This window comes from Lynx rufus, unplaced genomic scaffold, assembly GCF_022079265.1.
Source record: "Lynx rufus isolate CCGP_SWC_20201006 ecotype Redwood Valley unplaced genomic scaffold, mLynRuf1.p SCAF_17, whole genome shotgun sequence".
Lineage (NCBI taxonomy): Eukaryota > Metazoa > Chordata > Mammalia > Carnivora > Felidae > Lynx > Lynx rufus.
In genome coordinates this window covers 28,486,183-28,502,520 of record NW_025814831.1, presented here as the reverse complement: position 1 = coordinate 28,502,520, position 16,338 = coordinate 28,486,183, and the positions used below count along the sequence as shown (strand labels likewise).

Sequence of the window (16,338 nt, the reverse complement as noted above, 5' to 3'; positions counted from 1 at the left end):
GCACGCCTAAGATGACCAGGCAGGGCAGCCCTGGCTTGGGTCCACCGAGCCAGTATCCTGAGTCTCCAGAGGCGTCCCAAGCGGGGCACAGGGCAGATAGTCCCAAGACCTTGCGGTCAGTTCGGCAGCGGATCGGGGGCTCCGAGCTAACGCGGCAGGAGACACCCTTTGCAGGTCTGCAGTCAAGGTACAGGTGTCTGCCGAAGGCTGGACGGTGGAGGGGTGGAGGGGTGGAGGGGTCCGATCTGCCTGGTGGGGTGAGAGCTCCCTGTCCTTCCCCTTCAGTAATGACCAGAAAGGGTCTCTGGGGCTGGCCGGGGGGACGCCCAGGCCCATCTGGGCAGTGGCGATGGTCACTTCTGGTGCCCAAGAGGGGCTTGTGCAGGAAAAGCAGCCGCCCTGTCTTCTTTGCCCGGGGGCCGCTGATTACGTGGGCCAGCTCCAGGTGACAGGCAAAGGGAGGCGATCCAGACCAGTCCAGCAGCTTCCGTGGCCCGCTCTGCCCCTCTTACCCCACCAGTTTGCTCCACTGGGTAGTACTGAAGAAGGGGTGGGCCTTGAGCCTGTTGACACCGCCTCCTCCAGCGCCCAGGCGCCGCGCAGGATCAAACTGCAGCAGCTGCGGAGAAAGCCCAGCGGGCTTGGCAGACCCTTGTCGCTGAGGCATGGGTTGACCTCAGCCGGGGTGAGGTGGTCGGTCACCACTCCCAGCTGCCCGGCCCACGGAACCCCCAGTGGTACCCTGGGGACACTAGCGGTGTCTGGCCACCGGCATACGCCAATTTGTTGTCCCCATTCACCCTCCTGCACCCACATCAGACACCCACCGGTCATGCCAGGACTCTGCCCTCCCAGCACCCACCCTGGGGCCAGGAAGCTACCTCCTCTAGGCTGGCTGTGGCTCACCTCAGTCAGCAAGGAGGCCGCTGGGCGACTGAGCCACTCAGGCAGCTGGAGCTGGGTATGGGGCTGGATTCCCGAGGGGTGGCTCTGTGACAGTGCCTGGGAAGACACAGGGAGGGGCGCTCTGACGAGACGACCCCAGGAACGTCTACACATCCCGGTGGCAGCCAGGATTTTACTTTCCCCTGGGTCATGTCCCACGGGGATGGGGATGGTAGTGGTCGCCTTCTGCTTTAGAGCTACCCAGTGCCAGGCTGCGGAAGATGCCGGACACCCCTTCTGCACGATTTCTACAGCAACCTTCAAAGTAAGTACTAGAATCCTCATTGTAAAGACAAGGAGCAGGCTCAGGGAGGTGAAGGGACTTCTGCTGGATTCAGGGTTTGAACCCAGCTCCTTCTGGCACCAAGCTTGCCAGAAGTTCTCAATCCTGGGTTGCCTTCAGGGTAGGCACTCTATCAGGAACCGGTCTCCTTACAGAAGAAAGATCTCCAGAGCCGGCCACGGTATGCTGCCGTCAGGGCCGAGGCAGGACCTCTCTGCATTCCAGAACGGTGCAGCTCTGGAGAGCGGAGCGGTCTTTCAGGGGTCAGAAATTGCTGCAAGAAGCAACCAGGAGGAAGGCCAGGGGCCCTGGGCTAGAGAAGCATCGGGAGGCAGAGACCGCCCCACTCTGGGGATACCTGCAGCCAGGACAGTCAGAGGCCCTGGCTGTGGGACAAAAGAGGGCACCAGGATGGACCTCAGGCCACACTCCATTCGCTCCTGTCATTCCCTGCTCAAACCGCGGTCTGGCTGCTCCCTTGCTGCCTGCCCTAACCAGCCCCAGTGTGATGCTGAGCTCATCGGGGAGGGCAGAGGCTGCCATCCTGAGCAAAGACGCCTGCAGGGGGGTGGGGGGATCTTGGAGCCTCTGGCTGACCCAGGCTGGACAGGACAGCTGCTGGCCTGGACGAAGCGGGCCCGCTCTCCTGTCCTTCAGCCAAGATCTGGGGGTTACAGCTCAGAAGGTGCAAGTGGGGGGAATGGGCCGCGGGGAGCAGAGAAGCTCGGGGGATGATTCAGCAGCCCTCCAGGAAAGAAGAGTTGGGCCCAATCCTATCCTCCCTCCAGACCTACACCCAGGCGTTCTCCAGAAACCTTCCCTGGCCATCCCAACTCAACCCTCATGTACCTAAGTTGACAGTCTCACTATTTCTAGCCACTAGCGTGGCAGGGGTGCTCAGTGTGTCTGTGACCTGGGTAGGAGTGACTTCCTAGGTCTCTCGTGGCCTGTGGGGGCAGGACATCGACCCAAGGGCCAGGTCTTAGAGAACCAGGTGGCCTCCACCCCAGCAAGGGCCCGTTGGACCAAGCCCAGCCCGTCCTGCGCTCAGTGACACCCACCAGGGTTCCCCACCCTGCGTAGCTACTCACAGTTCCAGTCAGCAGTTCATACAGCAGAGACCCAAAGCTCCACCAGTCACAGGCTTCCGTCGGCTCAGAAATCCCACCCACCTCTGTGGGGACAAGAACACACATGTCCCAGCCTCACCCTGAAGGGCCGGTCCCTGCTCGGCTCGTCCTACCCGGACACGGCCCCTTCCCTCTCATCCTCAGCCGCCCCGGCTCAACCCGCACAGGCACCCGAGATCTAGGGCCCCCGGCCCCTCTCTCCCTTCTTGCCTGGCGCACTGTAGAGATTGTCCAAAGCCTCCCTGCAGCAGTGGGGCTCTACCTCCGACCACTGGCCAAAATACGTGAGCCGGATGTGACCTTCTCGTCCAGTGCACGTAGGAATAACGGTAGACAAAAATTGTGGTTAGTCATCATTGAGCAGTTGGCATGCGGGAGGGGACTCCGGGGCTTCCCCCACCAGTCACAAAGCAGGAGCCAGGGGCTGCCCTGGGCGGAGACTCCCTAGGGCCTGGCCCCAGAAGGCCCAGAGACAACCTGGGAGCTGCTGCCCCGGAGTCTGGGTTGGGGGAGGGCTCGTTTCCCAGGCTCAACATCGGCCGACCAGACCGGGTCAGAATCCTGTGTGAAAAGGCCAGGGGGAGGCAGAGGAAGCAGATAACCTCTGAGGTCCCCTCGACTTTGGGGAACTCCCCTTCTCTGTCTGGAGGCTCTGGGGGGCCCCTCTGAGAGGCGGGGTAGGTCCCCTCCTCCCCAGGCTGGGCACCTACCTGTCTGGTCCAGAAGCAGGTTCCGGGGATTGAGATCTCGGCACAGCACCCCTTGCTCGTGCAGCGCCTCCAGCGCCACCAGTGTCTCCGCGGCCCACTGCCTCACCTGCTCTTCGTTCACATGCCAGGCGCCCCTGCTGAACCCAGGGTGGGCCCCGTCTGCTAAGGGGTGGCTCGGACTTTTGCCTCGGCTGCAGGCCCCCAGCACCCGGACAGCTCCCTGATGAACCCAAGGGAGCCCCCACGAGGGCCTCGCGTCCGAGCTCCGGCCGGGTCCCCGTCTGGCTTGGAGGTGCAGGCGGCCACTTGGGGCCCTCAGAAGGTCCGGGGGGCAGAAAGTTTGGGTCCTGGCTGAAGGGCTACCTGCAGCCTCTCTCTGGGGATCGATGGCTGGGGCCCCCCTGGCTTGGGGGAGGCTCTGAGAAGTCCGCGGAGGCTCCAGCAGGATTCTGTCCTGCAGGCGGGCGGGTCCCAGGGGGAGCAGTGCTGGGGTCTGGAGGCCGAGGGGCGAGTTGAGCGAAGCCTTCATCCTCTCTGGGCCGGAGCCAGACTTGAGCCCAGACTGCTGGGGGTGCTCCTTGGAGAGCAAGTGGGACCAGAGTGTGCCTCCTGGGCCGTGCAGAGGAGCAGCGAGCATGGGGACAGGGGAGAAGAAGAGCGTGGACACCAGGTCCCCAACTCCTGCCTCCCCCCGCATCCAGCATGAACCCTCTGCCTTCCACACGCTCACCTCTGCCCAGAATGCCCTCTGCTATACTATATGCCATGACCCAAGGATGGGTCCCTTATTAAAAAAAAATCATCACGGCAATAGGTGACCCAAAAACATCTGCTCTGTGAACCAACTGCTGTCCTTATAGCTTCAGTGACCACCCTCCCACGTGGCCACTCCAAAGGAATGGGCGCAGACTAGAAAAATGAAAAGAGGCCAGGACTGGAGGAAATGGTGACAAAAGGGGACATCTGCATAAGTGCCCTCTCCCCGCCCAGGATGTGACCTCCTCAAGCCATCCCCTGTCCCCCTGGCACCGCGCACAGACCCACCACAACCTGATCCTGCCATCCTCCCCCCGGGGAAGGCTGGGACCCGTGGTCTGTGCCACACGTCTGGTGCTTGGCGCCCCCTCCTCGTGCTTGGCGTTTTAAGGGGATAAGGAGGCCATGCCGAAGGCCCGGGGAGCTGACGGGGGGGACCCCTCAGGCCCCCTCACCTTGCACATGCTCCAGGTGCAGGAAGATGGAATCCTCGCTCACAAAGTACCGAAGCAGCTTAGTCATGTAGGGCACACCGTGTGGGATGATGGTCAGCCGCTCCCGGTTCGCCACGGGACACCTGGACAGGCTCTGGGGAGAGAGCAGGCAGGTCGGCGAGGGACAGACCAGAGGGTGCTCAGCTGGGGGACATCCTAGCCTGGCTTCAGGGGCAAACACGTAAGGGATAGGAGCCACCCTGAGTAGCAGCTGCCTCCCCCCAGTTCCTGACCCGGCCCTCACCCCTCTCTCTCTCCACCATGGAATCCAGGCCCTCCACCCTCCGGAACAAGGATGGGGCAGTATGTGTGTTTGTCTGGGAGGCGGGGGCCGTGCTCAGGGACAGAACAAGCAGCTTGTAGATTTGGAGGGAGCCTGGTCCTCAGATATAGGTTCTGGGTAGGCGGCTCCCCAGAGGGTAGGTGAGGAAGTCCCAAGGGGAATACCGAACAGCAGGGGTCAAAGGAGCACCTGCCTTTACCACGAAGGTCCCTCCAGTCACTGGGTCCTGGACCAGCTGCACCTGCCAAAGTCCAGGAGGCACCGGTCAAGGCACGTGGTACTTCCTGGGGCTCCGTGGCCCGAGCCCCAGCCCCCCAGGTGCCTCCACCAAGGCTGACTCACTCTAGGGCAGACAGGGAAGGCAGGTTTTTGTGGTGGGGTGTGCTCCTGGCCACGCCCCCACCCCCAAGCTGACATAGTCCTGTCCTGCTTTTCCACCTTTGTTTCCTGTGGCATCAACGCACCTGCCGCCTCCTCCAGGGGCCAGCCCTCGGGTCAGGCCGGGACCCTGGATCTCCTCTCCAGAGCTCTCCAGGCCCACCTTCAGGGAGCTCTATCAACAGGGTCTAATTTCCTGTCTCCCCACTGGACTGTGCACAACGTGAGGGCAGGGAGCACACGCTGCCCGGCTCTGTGTGCCCAGAGTCCTATGCAGCGCAGGGGGACGGTAAGCACCCCCCACGTGCACAGGGAGTGATCCGTCCTGCAGGGCTTGAGGGTGTCACAGCGGGGCAGGACCTCAGAGCCAGTCACCTCTTCTGATCTCTTATTTTACAGGTGAAACAGCTGAGGTCGAGAACATAGCCCAAGGTTACCCATGAGCCAAGCCGGACCTGGGTGGGGTGGGGGGGGGGGCACGCAGATTTGGCATGCTCCTTTGGGTCCCTTCCCCCACCTGCCCCCAGTCCCCTTTTTAAAAACAGTCTTTCTCGGGGCGCCTGGGTGACTCAGTCGCTTAAGCGGCCAGCGTAATGATCTCGCGGTTTGGGAGTTCGAGCCCCACGTCTGGCTCTCTGCTGTCAGCGCTGAGCCTGCTGGGGATCTTCCGTCCCCCTCCTTCTTGGCCCCTCCCCCACGTACAGGCACACGTGCTTTCTCTCTCTCTCAAAAATAAATAGACATTTAAAAAACTGTTAAAAATCTACTCCCCTCAAAAAAAAAAAAATAGCCTTGAAACTTCAAGATAGCCTTCCCTGGAGGCTATCTTTGGAGAGCAGCCCTCTCCTTCTGTTGCTTTTGGTCTAGGCAGTACTATGCCAATTGTTGGGTCAGGGTCTTGTTTGGACCTGGGCCCTTGACTCATTTCTGGGATGGGCAGGAGTGGGCCCCAGCCGGAGGAGACAGCAGGAAGCATGTAGGGGCAGGAAGGCAGAAGACACAGCCAGATGACAGGCACAGGGGAGTAAGACCAGCACCCAGATGCTGTGACTCCTTGCTGTCTGCGCCCGGCAGCCACTCCCCCTGGTGGCAGGTGGGCGTCCCCCAGCCCCACCCCGAGGAAGGCCAGGCCACTGGGCAGTCACAAAGGCCGCAGCCTAGGACCGGGTGGGTTTAGATCCTGGGCAACTACACTGATTTTCTCATCTACCAAACGGGAATTACAAATGCCCGCCTTCCCTCATCCCTGGTGGGTCGAAGCCGTAAACAGAAAGGCCCTCTGTGAATATAAAGCCAGGAGAATGCCAGTTAGCACATTTGCCACATCACCCTGCCTCGGTGAACCTCAGAAATACCTCCTTTTGTCAGCGGGACGACTCAAGCAAACGGCAGCCCGCACCTGCCACATAACGTGCCCTCAATAATCTGTAGTAATTGTCACTGATAAGGTTGTAGGGAAACCCCACACTGGCTATAGAGCACTTCTTCTGTGCTAAGGGCTTTCTATAGGTTATTTAATTTTATTCCCACAGTCCTACCAGGTCAGCGTTATTAGTGACCCAGTTTATTGACGAACAAGTTGAGGTTCAGAGAAGTTTTGTTACCTATAGTCCCACTGCTGAACAGTAGTAGAGCCAGGATTTGAATGCAGGCAGGGCTGATCCCAGAGCCCCAGAGACTTAACTGCAATGGGGCACAGCCAGATGACCATGGCACCTGCCCTCCCCTCTGGGCCTCAGCTCCCCCATCATCAGCGCCCTTCCTGAGGCAGCAGTGACACACGCTTTCTGACCACCAGAGGTCTCTCCTCCAACAGCCAGAGGTGGAACCCAGCCTGGCCCCAGCTCCTTAACCAAACTGGTGCAGTGTTTGCAAAAGCAAGCAAGAAAACTCTGGGGTCATTTAGAGAATCGAGTTTCCCACAAGTACTGACACCCTGGATAATTCCCCACCGTCCCTTGCCAAGTGGGATTCCCTACCACCTTGTCCTGGCTAAGGTCCTCTCACACAGTCCAAAAAGGCAGCAGTGAAGGCTGGGGAAGCCAGATAGAAAACTTGATCAGGGGCGCCTAGGGGGCTCAGTCGGTTGAGAGTCCAACTCTTGACTTTGGCTCAGATCATGATCCCAGGGCCGTGGGATTGAGCCCTGCATCAGGCTCTGTGCCAAGCATGGAGCCTACTTGGGCTTCGCTCTCTCTTACCCTCTGCCCCTCGTATATATGTATGTATGTATTACACACACGCACACACACACACACCTACCGATCTAGAAAGAATTAGTCCGAAATATTAATAGCAATTATCTCGGAGCTAGGCAGGATGATGAGGAATATATATGTATATTGCCTTAGTTTAAAATAGCTCAGGGGTGCCTGGGTGGCTCAGTCGGTTAAGCGTCCGACTTCGGCTCAGGTCATGATCTCACGGCTCGTGAGTTCGAGCCCCACGTCGGGCTCTGTGCTGACAGTTCAAAGCCTAGAGCCTGCTTCGGATTCTGTGTTTCCCTCTCTCTCTGCCCCTCCCCTGCTCATGCTCTGTCTCTCTCTGTCTCAAAAATAAATAAAAACATTAACAACTTAAAAAAATAATAAAATAAAACAAAATAGCTCAAAAGTAGCAGGGGCATTTTCCCATTAAAGCCAGCAAACAAAAACACCCCCTTCCTCTTGTGCTCAGGGCTATAGGGGGACCAGAGCACTAGTCGCTCGACTTCTACGAGCCTCTGTTTCATTCTCGTAATTGCAAGACAACTACTTTATTTACTTATTTTGAGAGAGAAACAGAATGAGCTGGGGAGGGGCAGAGAGAGGAGACAGAGGATCCGAAGTGGACTCTGTGCTGATAGCAGGGGGCCCAACGTGGGGCTCGAACTCACGAGCTGTGAGGTCATGGCCTGAGTCGAAGTCGGACGCTTAACCTACTGAGCCACCCAGGTGCCCCTGTAAGACAATTATTAAAAGGCAGCACCGTCCAATGGAACGTGAAGGAAATATATATCTGCACTGCCCAATACAGAAACCAGTGAACATATGTAAGGCTATCAAGCCCTTGAGGTGTGGTTGGTATGAATAAGAAGGAGAATATTTAATTTTAACTTAAATAGTGTTATGTGGCTAAGGACTACTGTATGAGGCTGTCCAGTATAGTGCTTTTTCCCCCCCAGGGTGACTGAAGGGGTTTAATGCAACAGTTTTGCAAATAAGAACGTGCCGTACTAATTAATGTCAGGCGACTATTGCTATTTGGAAGGTGGAGGGCAGTTCTGGGTGCCCTTTTCACCTTTCTATAAAGAGAATTTTTTTTTTTTTCCAGGATACCCACTGGAGTTCTTGGGACCTGGAACAATTAAAGCTCTGGTGAAACACATTAACCCTTTCTTTCAAAATGCCCAAAGTATCAAAATCCCAGGAAGAATCTCTCATGGGGCAAACAAGTCCAAAAGTTTCAAGCAGATTCTCAAACTCCAAGGCCCACAGGGGCTGGCCTGTGAACCAAGGGGACAGAGCAGGGACAGGAGCAAACCAGGGGACTGGTGTCCCAAAGAGGCAGCCCCTGGGGCACCTGGGTGGCTCAGCCGCTTAAGCGTCTGACTCTTGATTTCGGATCAGGTCATGATCTCACGGTTGTGAGATGGGGCTCCGTGAAGGGTGGCGTGGAGCCTGCTTAAGATTCTCTCTCCCTCTCCCTCTGCCCCCTCTCCCACTCGTTCACGGGTCCTTCCTCTCTCTCAAAACAAAACAAACAAACACAGGCAGCCTCCCCCACCACTCCTGGCTGCCACGTGAGATTGTGAGCCAGCGTTTCCAAATCTTCCAATTTTGCAGGAGAAGCAGGAAATCTGGACTTCTATACGAAACCTGCCAATTTTTAAATGTTGGTAACTAATGATAACTCTAAAAAACACCCCTGTGTTCGAGCCAAAAAAACAAGAAGTGACTTGGATGGCCTTCTTTTTCTTCCCTATCCCTGGCTTCTAGAGGAGGCTCAGCAATTGTGTGGTGAGGTCTCTCAGGCCCCCCGTGCTCCCTGAGAGCAAACCCCCAGGTATTCTTGTCAGAGGCCTATCTAGTCCCTGACCCACCTGCCTAGATGTTCCCAGCAAACCCTCTACCCCTGCCAGTACCTCTTTAGCCCCCAGGGGTCCCTAGGGACCCCCAGCCCAGTTAACCTAACAACTGGCCCTCCAGGCTTTGTGAGCAAGCCCTTTGCCACCCCCTGGCTCTGTGGACTGCTGGCCCGCGCTGCCCTCCCGCCCGGATGTGCCTGGGCAGCGTTGCAGAATGGAACGCATTGATAGCACATCCGGGCCCGGCTGCAGGGACCTGGGCCCAGTGGCCCTAACATCTCTCCTAATTTGGGGAAGATGGTGTTCCTGACTTGGAAATGAAACCGGGAAAGGAAGCAGGATCTCAGGAGGGAGGTGGAGTAGGTAAGCCAGGTGCCCAAGAAAGGGTAAAAAAAGGAAAGAAACTCAGCCTCAAGGCAGAATGGTTGGGCTTGGCCTTAATTTGTGCTTTCCATCCACCCAGACACGGGCCTCAGAACACTGGATTCTGAAAATGCTTCGCATATGCGTGTCCGGGGGTTAAACAAATTCGGGAAATTCTATCATAGACCTCCTTCTTGGAAACTCATGGTATATACATTAGCATCCTAAAAGCTCTGCAAACTCCTAAAATTAAACACAAAAAAACAAACAAACAAAAAAGTCATGTAACTTTAACTCACTGTAACCCAAACTTGTTTGACCTCGAACCCCTCTGTCCACAACACCTGTAGTTCAGTAGGATCCCACAGGGGGAAAAGGTGGTGGCAGTCACCTCCCAGCCCCTCTGTGGGAGCGGCTGTGCTTGGCTGGGGCCACACAGACTAGTGTTGTTGGAGGGAAGGCATATGGAAGCTGGCCGGGCCTTGGCTGACAGACTGGGGCCTGTTCCAGGGACCTGGGAGGAGCAGCTGGGGGACGGCTGGGGGACGGGAAGCCTGCACGCCCCATCCCCCTCGCTCTTGTCACTAGCATTTACAGCCATCAAACACGTATCAAAAATTTTAGTGTGTGCCAGGCCTTTCCCAAAAATTATTTCATTTTAGTTCCCACATGCCCCCTTGAGGGCTGGAATCTTACCCCACTTACACATGACGAAACCAACGGGAGGGGAAGGGGTTCGCTGTGGCCATGCCGTGCACTGAGCAGATGTCCTTTGTGGGCTCCCAGGCCCGGCAAAATCCCCAAATCCCCAGAGGAGTATTTCAACTCCAGATTCCTGGGCTCAACCCTGGAGATTCTGACTCAATAGGCTTGGGGTGGGGCCCAGGCATCTCTTTTCAGGAAGCTTCTCAGGTGATTCTGATGAACGGTGGTGTTGAGAACGCAGCCCTTTAGCAACTACTCAGGTGTTGCCTGGGTCGGGCAGAGGGCAGTTGAATATTGGTTCAGATCTCATGTGACCCCACTGTCTGTCCTTCCGAGTCCCCCACTCTAATGACTGTCCCGCGTACAGGCTGGGATGTCAGCTCCTACCTTCCTACCTGCCCCCCAATTAAGGCAAAGGACCTCAGATGGGGTCAGCACAAGGGTGGGGGGGGTTCCAGGAGGGAAAGGGCAGAGCTGCTGAGGCCCCTCTGGGAGCTGGGACCCTCTGCAGGGCAGGCTTCTGGATTGGAGTGCATCCACCACAGGAACCCCTCAGCTACCCCTGGTGGGGAGACCCTGGCCTCGGCCTGGGGCGCAGAGTGAGGAGGAAGAGGAGTGAGCAGGGCTGTGCATGCTTGTCCTGGGGCTTCTGTCTTGAATCTCTGAGGGTGTGGCTTTCAGTCTGAGCCAAGGGCTGTGGAAAAGGGACTGTCTGCCTCTTCTGTTCCCAATTTTCTCTCCAGGACCTGACTGATGTGTGCCGGGGTGGGAGAAGGGTGGGGAACCACTGGACACAGCTGCTCTCCTCCCCTCGGACCCTCTGACCCCTTTCGGGCCCCTTCTGGAAGAGTGGGGGTAGCTGCTCTCTCTCCCCACCCACCACCCCCATCTGCATACACCGCCTTCTCCCCACCCGCAGCACCCCACTGTGGCTGTCCGCTCACTCACCTTCTCGATGACCCCGACCACCCTGCAGCCCCTCAGCTGCTCCAGGGCAGAGCTCAGTGTGCGGATGGGCCGGAGCCTCAGGCTGCTGAAACCCTGCGGAGGAGGGAGACAGACCACACAGCCTCAGGGCCCAGCCCCCCTCAGGCACTGCCTTCTCACCAGGCCCTCCTCCAGCTGCCAGGACAGCGGCAGGCACAAGGGGCAGAACCAGGGTACAAGCAGCCCCCCCCACCTCACAGGGAGCAGAGAAGCCGGCCCCGACTGGAAGAGGCCCACACCTGCCCAGGGTGGTCACCCCATCCTCGACACTCGGCCCCCAGGCAGCCCTCCTCCAAGACCCAGGGGGTTCTCAGGCTTCAGAAACCCTGTGTAGGAAGGAAGCCCCATCCATAGGAGGCAGGCGCCCCCAGGGAGGGGGAGAAAGCCTGGGACCGTGTGGGTCTCAGGGAACACGCCTCGAGGACCAAGGCATGCGGCCCAGGCACCTGCGCTGGGGAAAAGCAGCCGAATAAGACGCAGAAGAGAAAATACATTTACAATGTATTTAATGTATACATTTACAATGTATACATTTAATGTATTTACATGTATTTACATTTAATGTATACATTTACAATGTAATTATAAATACTGCAGTGTATTTATCGAAGAAAATCCAAGTATATAAGTGGACCCACGCAGTTCAAACCTGTTTCGTTCAAGGGTCAGCTGCACTCACTGCAGCTCAAACAGAGCTCAGTTCAAGCTCAAACAGATGTGGGAGACTTTGAGTGTGTGTGTGTGTGTGTATGTGTGTGTGTGTGAGACTGGCCTGGAGATGATTCACTAAGCGTTTGAAGGGAGCTAGGAGTGTGTGGGAGACAGAGGAAGCCTGGGGAGAACCTGGTTCGCACAGCCAATTGCCCTGCCCTGCCCTGCAGCCTGGGATGTGAGATGACAGCCATCTGGCCCTGGCCCGAGGGGGCTGGGGGCGTGGCTCAGCTCTCTCCCTCCAGGGCCCTCAGGCCTTTGGGGAGCAGTCCCCCTCACCGTGCCAGGGCTTGCTCCTCCTCCCAGAGTCCTCTGCAGGTGGCAGTTGAAGATCTCCTCGGCGCGCCGCAGATACTTGGTAATTTTCAGCTTTACAGCCTCGCGTCGCTCCTTGTTGGGGTCGACTGTGGGACAATGGGGTCACCAGGACCCACCCCGGCCTTGGAGGGCTGGGGTTCTGGCTCCCTCTGCCCACCCCCTGACCTCCACAGGACAGAGTGCCTACTTGGGAGGCCGGCCGCAGACTGTTCCCCAGCCCTCGTCCGGGTGGGAGACAGGCAGGTGGGGAGCAGAAGATGGGGGGAGAGGCTGGGAACCGTGGTCACCCTCAGCCTACTGCACTTCACAGTTGGCACCCACCACCTCGCTGGCTGCTGTCACAGCCCGGGAAAGAACAGACTGGGGATTTCCGCATCCGTTTTCAGAGAAAGGAGACAGAAGCTCCCAGAGAATGTCCCTCTGTCACCTCTGGTGCCCAGTGTGAAAAGGCCAGAGTGGGGACTGGGATTGGAGGACAAACTAATTCACTGGGCAGTCTGAAGCTCAGGAACTGGGGGTCTCTTTGGCAGGGGGTGGGGTAGGAAGCCTGAAGCAGGGCCCGACTCCCACCCCCAGCCTGACCACCCTCAGGGATCTCAACCTGGCCACAGGGCCAGCCTCTCCCCCCGGATTGAAAATGCCTCACTTCGCCCCAAACAGGTTGCCCTCTCTGGAGCACCACCGGCTGGACAACATACCTACTGTTCTTCAGTGCTAGATTAAAGTTTTGACTTCTAGAAAATACCCTATGCTAGCCCAGCCTGGCCTCAATTTCTCTCTTCCCTCCCCTCACTTCCTCCTCATTGCTCTTCCCACCTGAGATCATAATTATTAATTGTCATATGTATCCTCCTCCCCCAGAGGGCAGGAGCCCGACACTACTCCAGGGACAGGCGCTGGGTCAAGCAACCAGCCTCTGGAGCCCAGACTCTTCAAACCTCAGCTTGCCACTTGATAGCTATGGAACCTTAGGCAAGCTATTTCACTGCCTGATGCCTCAGTTTTCTCATCTGGAAAATAGGAAAGAGGGCGCCTGGGTGGCTCGGTCGGTTGAGCTTCAGACTTTGGCTCAGGTCATGATCTCGCGGTCCCTGAGTTCGAGCCCCGCGTCGGGCTCTGTGCTGACAGCTCAGAGCCTGGAGCTTGCTTCCAATTCTGTGTCTCCCTCTCTGTCTGACCCTCCCCTGTTCATGCTCTCTCTCTGTCTCAAAAATAAGTAAACATTTAAAAAAAATTTTTAAAAAAGAAAATAGGAATAAAAATAGTTCCTATAGGGGTGCCTGGGTGGCTTAGCCAGTTAAGCATCTGACCCTTGATTTTGGCTCAGGTCATGATCTCATGGTTCCTGAGTTGGAGCCCCGAATTGGGCTCTGCGCTGACAGTGCAGAACCTGCTTGGGATTATCTCTCTCTCTCTCTCTCTCTCTCTCTGCCCCTCCTCAACTCACGTTCTCAAAAAACAAAACAAAACAAACCTTAAAAAAAAATTTTAAGTTTTTCTTTTTTAATGTTTATTTATTTTTGAGACAGAGACAGAGCACGAGCAGGGGAGGGGCAGAGAGAGAGGGAGACTCAGAATCCGAAGCAGGCTCCAGGCCCCGAGCTGTCAGCACAGAGCCCGACTCGGGGCTCAAACCCACGAACCGTGAGATCATAACCTGAGCTGAAGTCGGCCGCTTAGCCAACTTAGCCACCCAGATGCCCCAAAACTTTAAAAAATATTTTTTAATTAATAAAAAAAATAGTTCCTATATACCTGGAACTACAACAACATATATAGTAATTTCTGTTACTGTGAGGCTCAAATGAATTAATACAGGTAAAGCCCTTAGACCAGTGTCTGGTATCTAGGAACTGCTCAATAAATGCCAGCTGTTAATACTGTCCTTCCCTTGGGGCGCTTGGGTGGCTCAGTCGGTTAAGTGTCCGACTTCGGCTCAGGTCACGATCTCGCGGTCCGTGAGTTCGAGCCCCGCGTCGGGCTCTGGGCTGATGGCTCGGAGCCTGGAGCCTGCTTCCAATTCTGTGTCTCCCTCTCTCTCTGCCCCTCCCCCGTTCATGCTCTGTCTCTCTCTCTCTCTCAAAAATAAATAAACGGTAAAAAAAATTAAAAAAAAAAAAATACTGTCCTTCCCAGCAGGGCCAGCCTAGAGCCCTGTTCACTCAGCACAGATGGACAGAGGTCGGGGCAAGCCCTAAGCTGGCCCTTCCCCACTGGCCCTCGTCCCTGCCCAGCCCAGCCCTCACCGTGCACGCCTCGCAGCAGGACGTCCACGCCGTTCTGGTAGTGGTTGAAGGCGGCCTCATAGTCCTCGCTGACATCACGCTCCAGGGCCAGCCGGATCTGCGTGGCTGCATCTACCAGGTAGTCACGTTTGGTCACGTCGGGGGCCCCAGGAGCCACCAGGCTGCGAATCTGCTCCAGGTACACACGGGCCTGGGACCGTGCGCGGGAGCAAGGCTCAGGCTCCAGGCCTGGGCCAGGAGGGCACTCGCAGGCCACCAGGCTCATGGCTGTTGTCCTGCAGTGGTGACCTGAAATAAACAGATGCTTTAGGGAGGTCCCAGCTGGGAACAACACCCCATCTGCCTCCTGATTTCCTCCACTGAAAATTGGGACATTAAGGGCTGGAGGGATCAGAGCTCATGTGGGTAACATCCCTCTACGGAGCCAAACCTTTTGTAAACGGTAATAATAATAGAATAATAACCTGCTCAGGGCTCTTCCTTTCCATTCAAATTCAGATCAGCAGATATTTTTTGAGGACTGAGAGAACTGAGGGCATTTGTGATCCAGAGTTGCCCTCAGAGTTGTCTCCACAGACAAACTAGCATCTACTACACGGTAAACATACGATGGCCACACATGGAGGCTGTTCCTCACACTGTTCCCTCCATCCTGCCTGTTCTCCTGCTCACACTCCGCCTACAGGAATCTCATTTATCCTTCAGGGTTCGGTGATGGCACTTTTCTGAACAGAATAAATGGCCCCCGCTTTATTTACTTCCTTTGGTGCCAAGGTCAGCAAGTGAAAACTCCCCACCTACACACACACAGAGTTAGGCACAAGGCCTGGCCTTAAAGCCTGTGGGCCAATGAAATGACTGAGGGGCAGATTCTGGATGAAGTTAGAGGAAGGAGGATAGGATCAACCCAGCCCTAGGAAGGGGGTGGCCCTGTCCTCCCGGCTCTGAGTAGGCCAGGGAGGCCACGTGGCCTCCAAGTACCTGACAGCAGCTCCTCCCTGAGCAGTGTGTGACACGAGTGGCCAAAGGGATAGGAGCAGTGGCTTCAGGAAAGGAAAGGGCTCAGAGAGAAGCCAGCAGGGATGCCTCTGCCCCCCTACTGCAGCCTCAGCGGCACCTGTGCTCTCTCAGGGCCCATTGGGAAGGGCAGGGCCTGCACTTCCAAGTCTAGGCCACTTGTGCCTCTGTAGAGTGAGGGAACAGATAGAACAGGACGGGGAGTGGGGCGGGGAGGGAAACCCACATCCTCAAGCCAGCGGGGCCTGAACCAAGGCCAGGACGCAGCCCCGGGGGGGGGGGGGGGGGCGGTGGAGAGAAGGAGGGAGGGAAGCCGCACTCTCCTTGCTCCGCCCTGCCACCGAGAACATACAGCCCTGAGGCCTGTCTTTGGGGGTACCGAGGCCGATGGGCTGGGATGCTCGAGTCGGGCCCCGGCCTCAGGGGGCCACCCTGCCGGGCTCTGTCCTGCGGGGCAGGGATGCGGGGCCGCGACTGGACACGGGAAGCGGCGCGCCCAGCCTGCGAGTCCCGGCGCGCAAGGTGCGCCGCGCCGCGCGGTCGGGCAGAGGAAAGCGGGCCGGGGGAGTGAGAGGAGGGGACACCGTCGCCTGGAGGACCGGGGGATGGAGGAGGAGCCGGACAAACCCCGTACCTGCCCGAGCCAGGAGCTCGGTCCGCGCGGCCAGACCTAGCCCTGCCGCCACCGCCCCTTCACTCCGGCGGGCGACCGTGAACCACCCGCGGCCGCCTTGCGCCCTCCAGCCAGGTGCAGGGGTCTGGCCGGGTGCAGCCTGGCCATTGGCTGCAGATGAGCTCATCCTCTAGCGTGTTAGAATAAACCACCAATCAGCACCTGGCTCCGTTTCTGCCGGTTCTTAAAGCCCCAGTGTCTGGTGAAGAGGGGCGCTGGGAGAGGGAGTGAAGATGGGGGACGGAGGTGGGGGGCGGGGAGGCGATTTAAGAG

At 57.4% G+C, this 16,338-nt stretch overlaps 1 protein-coding gene across 1 annotated transcript; it reads right to left on the bottom strand.

Annotated features, from left to right (window-relative positions):
• Positions 1-215: 215 nt before the first annotated feature.
• RPS6KL1 (ribosomal protein S6 kinase like 1) lies at positions 216-16,130 on the bottom strand. The gene is made up of 11 exons (XM_047079864.1): positions 16,027-16,130; positions 14,376-14,663; positions 12,091-12,215; positions 11,062-11,154; positions 4,795-4,842; positions 4,280-4,412; positions 3,069-3,677; positions 2,569-2,658; positions 2,320-2,402; positions 907-1,002; positions 216-619 (listed from the first exon to the last, which is right to left on the bottom strand). The coding sequence occupies exons 2-11, from the start codon at positions 14,638-14,640 to the stop codon at positions 509-511; spliced, it is 1,653 nt and encodes a 550-aa protein (XP_046935820.1). The 5' UTR covers positions 14,641-14,663; positions 16,027-16,130; the 3' UTR covers positions 216-508.
• Positions 16,131-16,338: the final 208 nt, after the last annotated feature.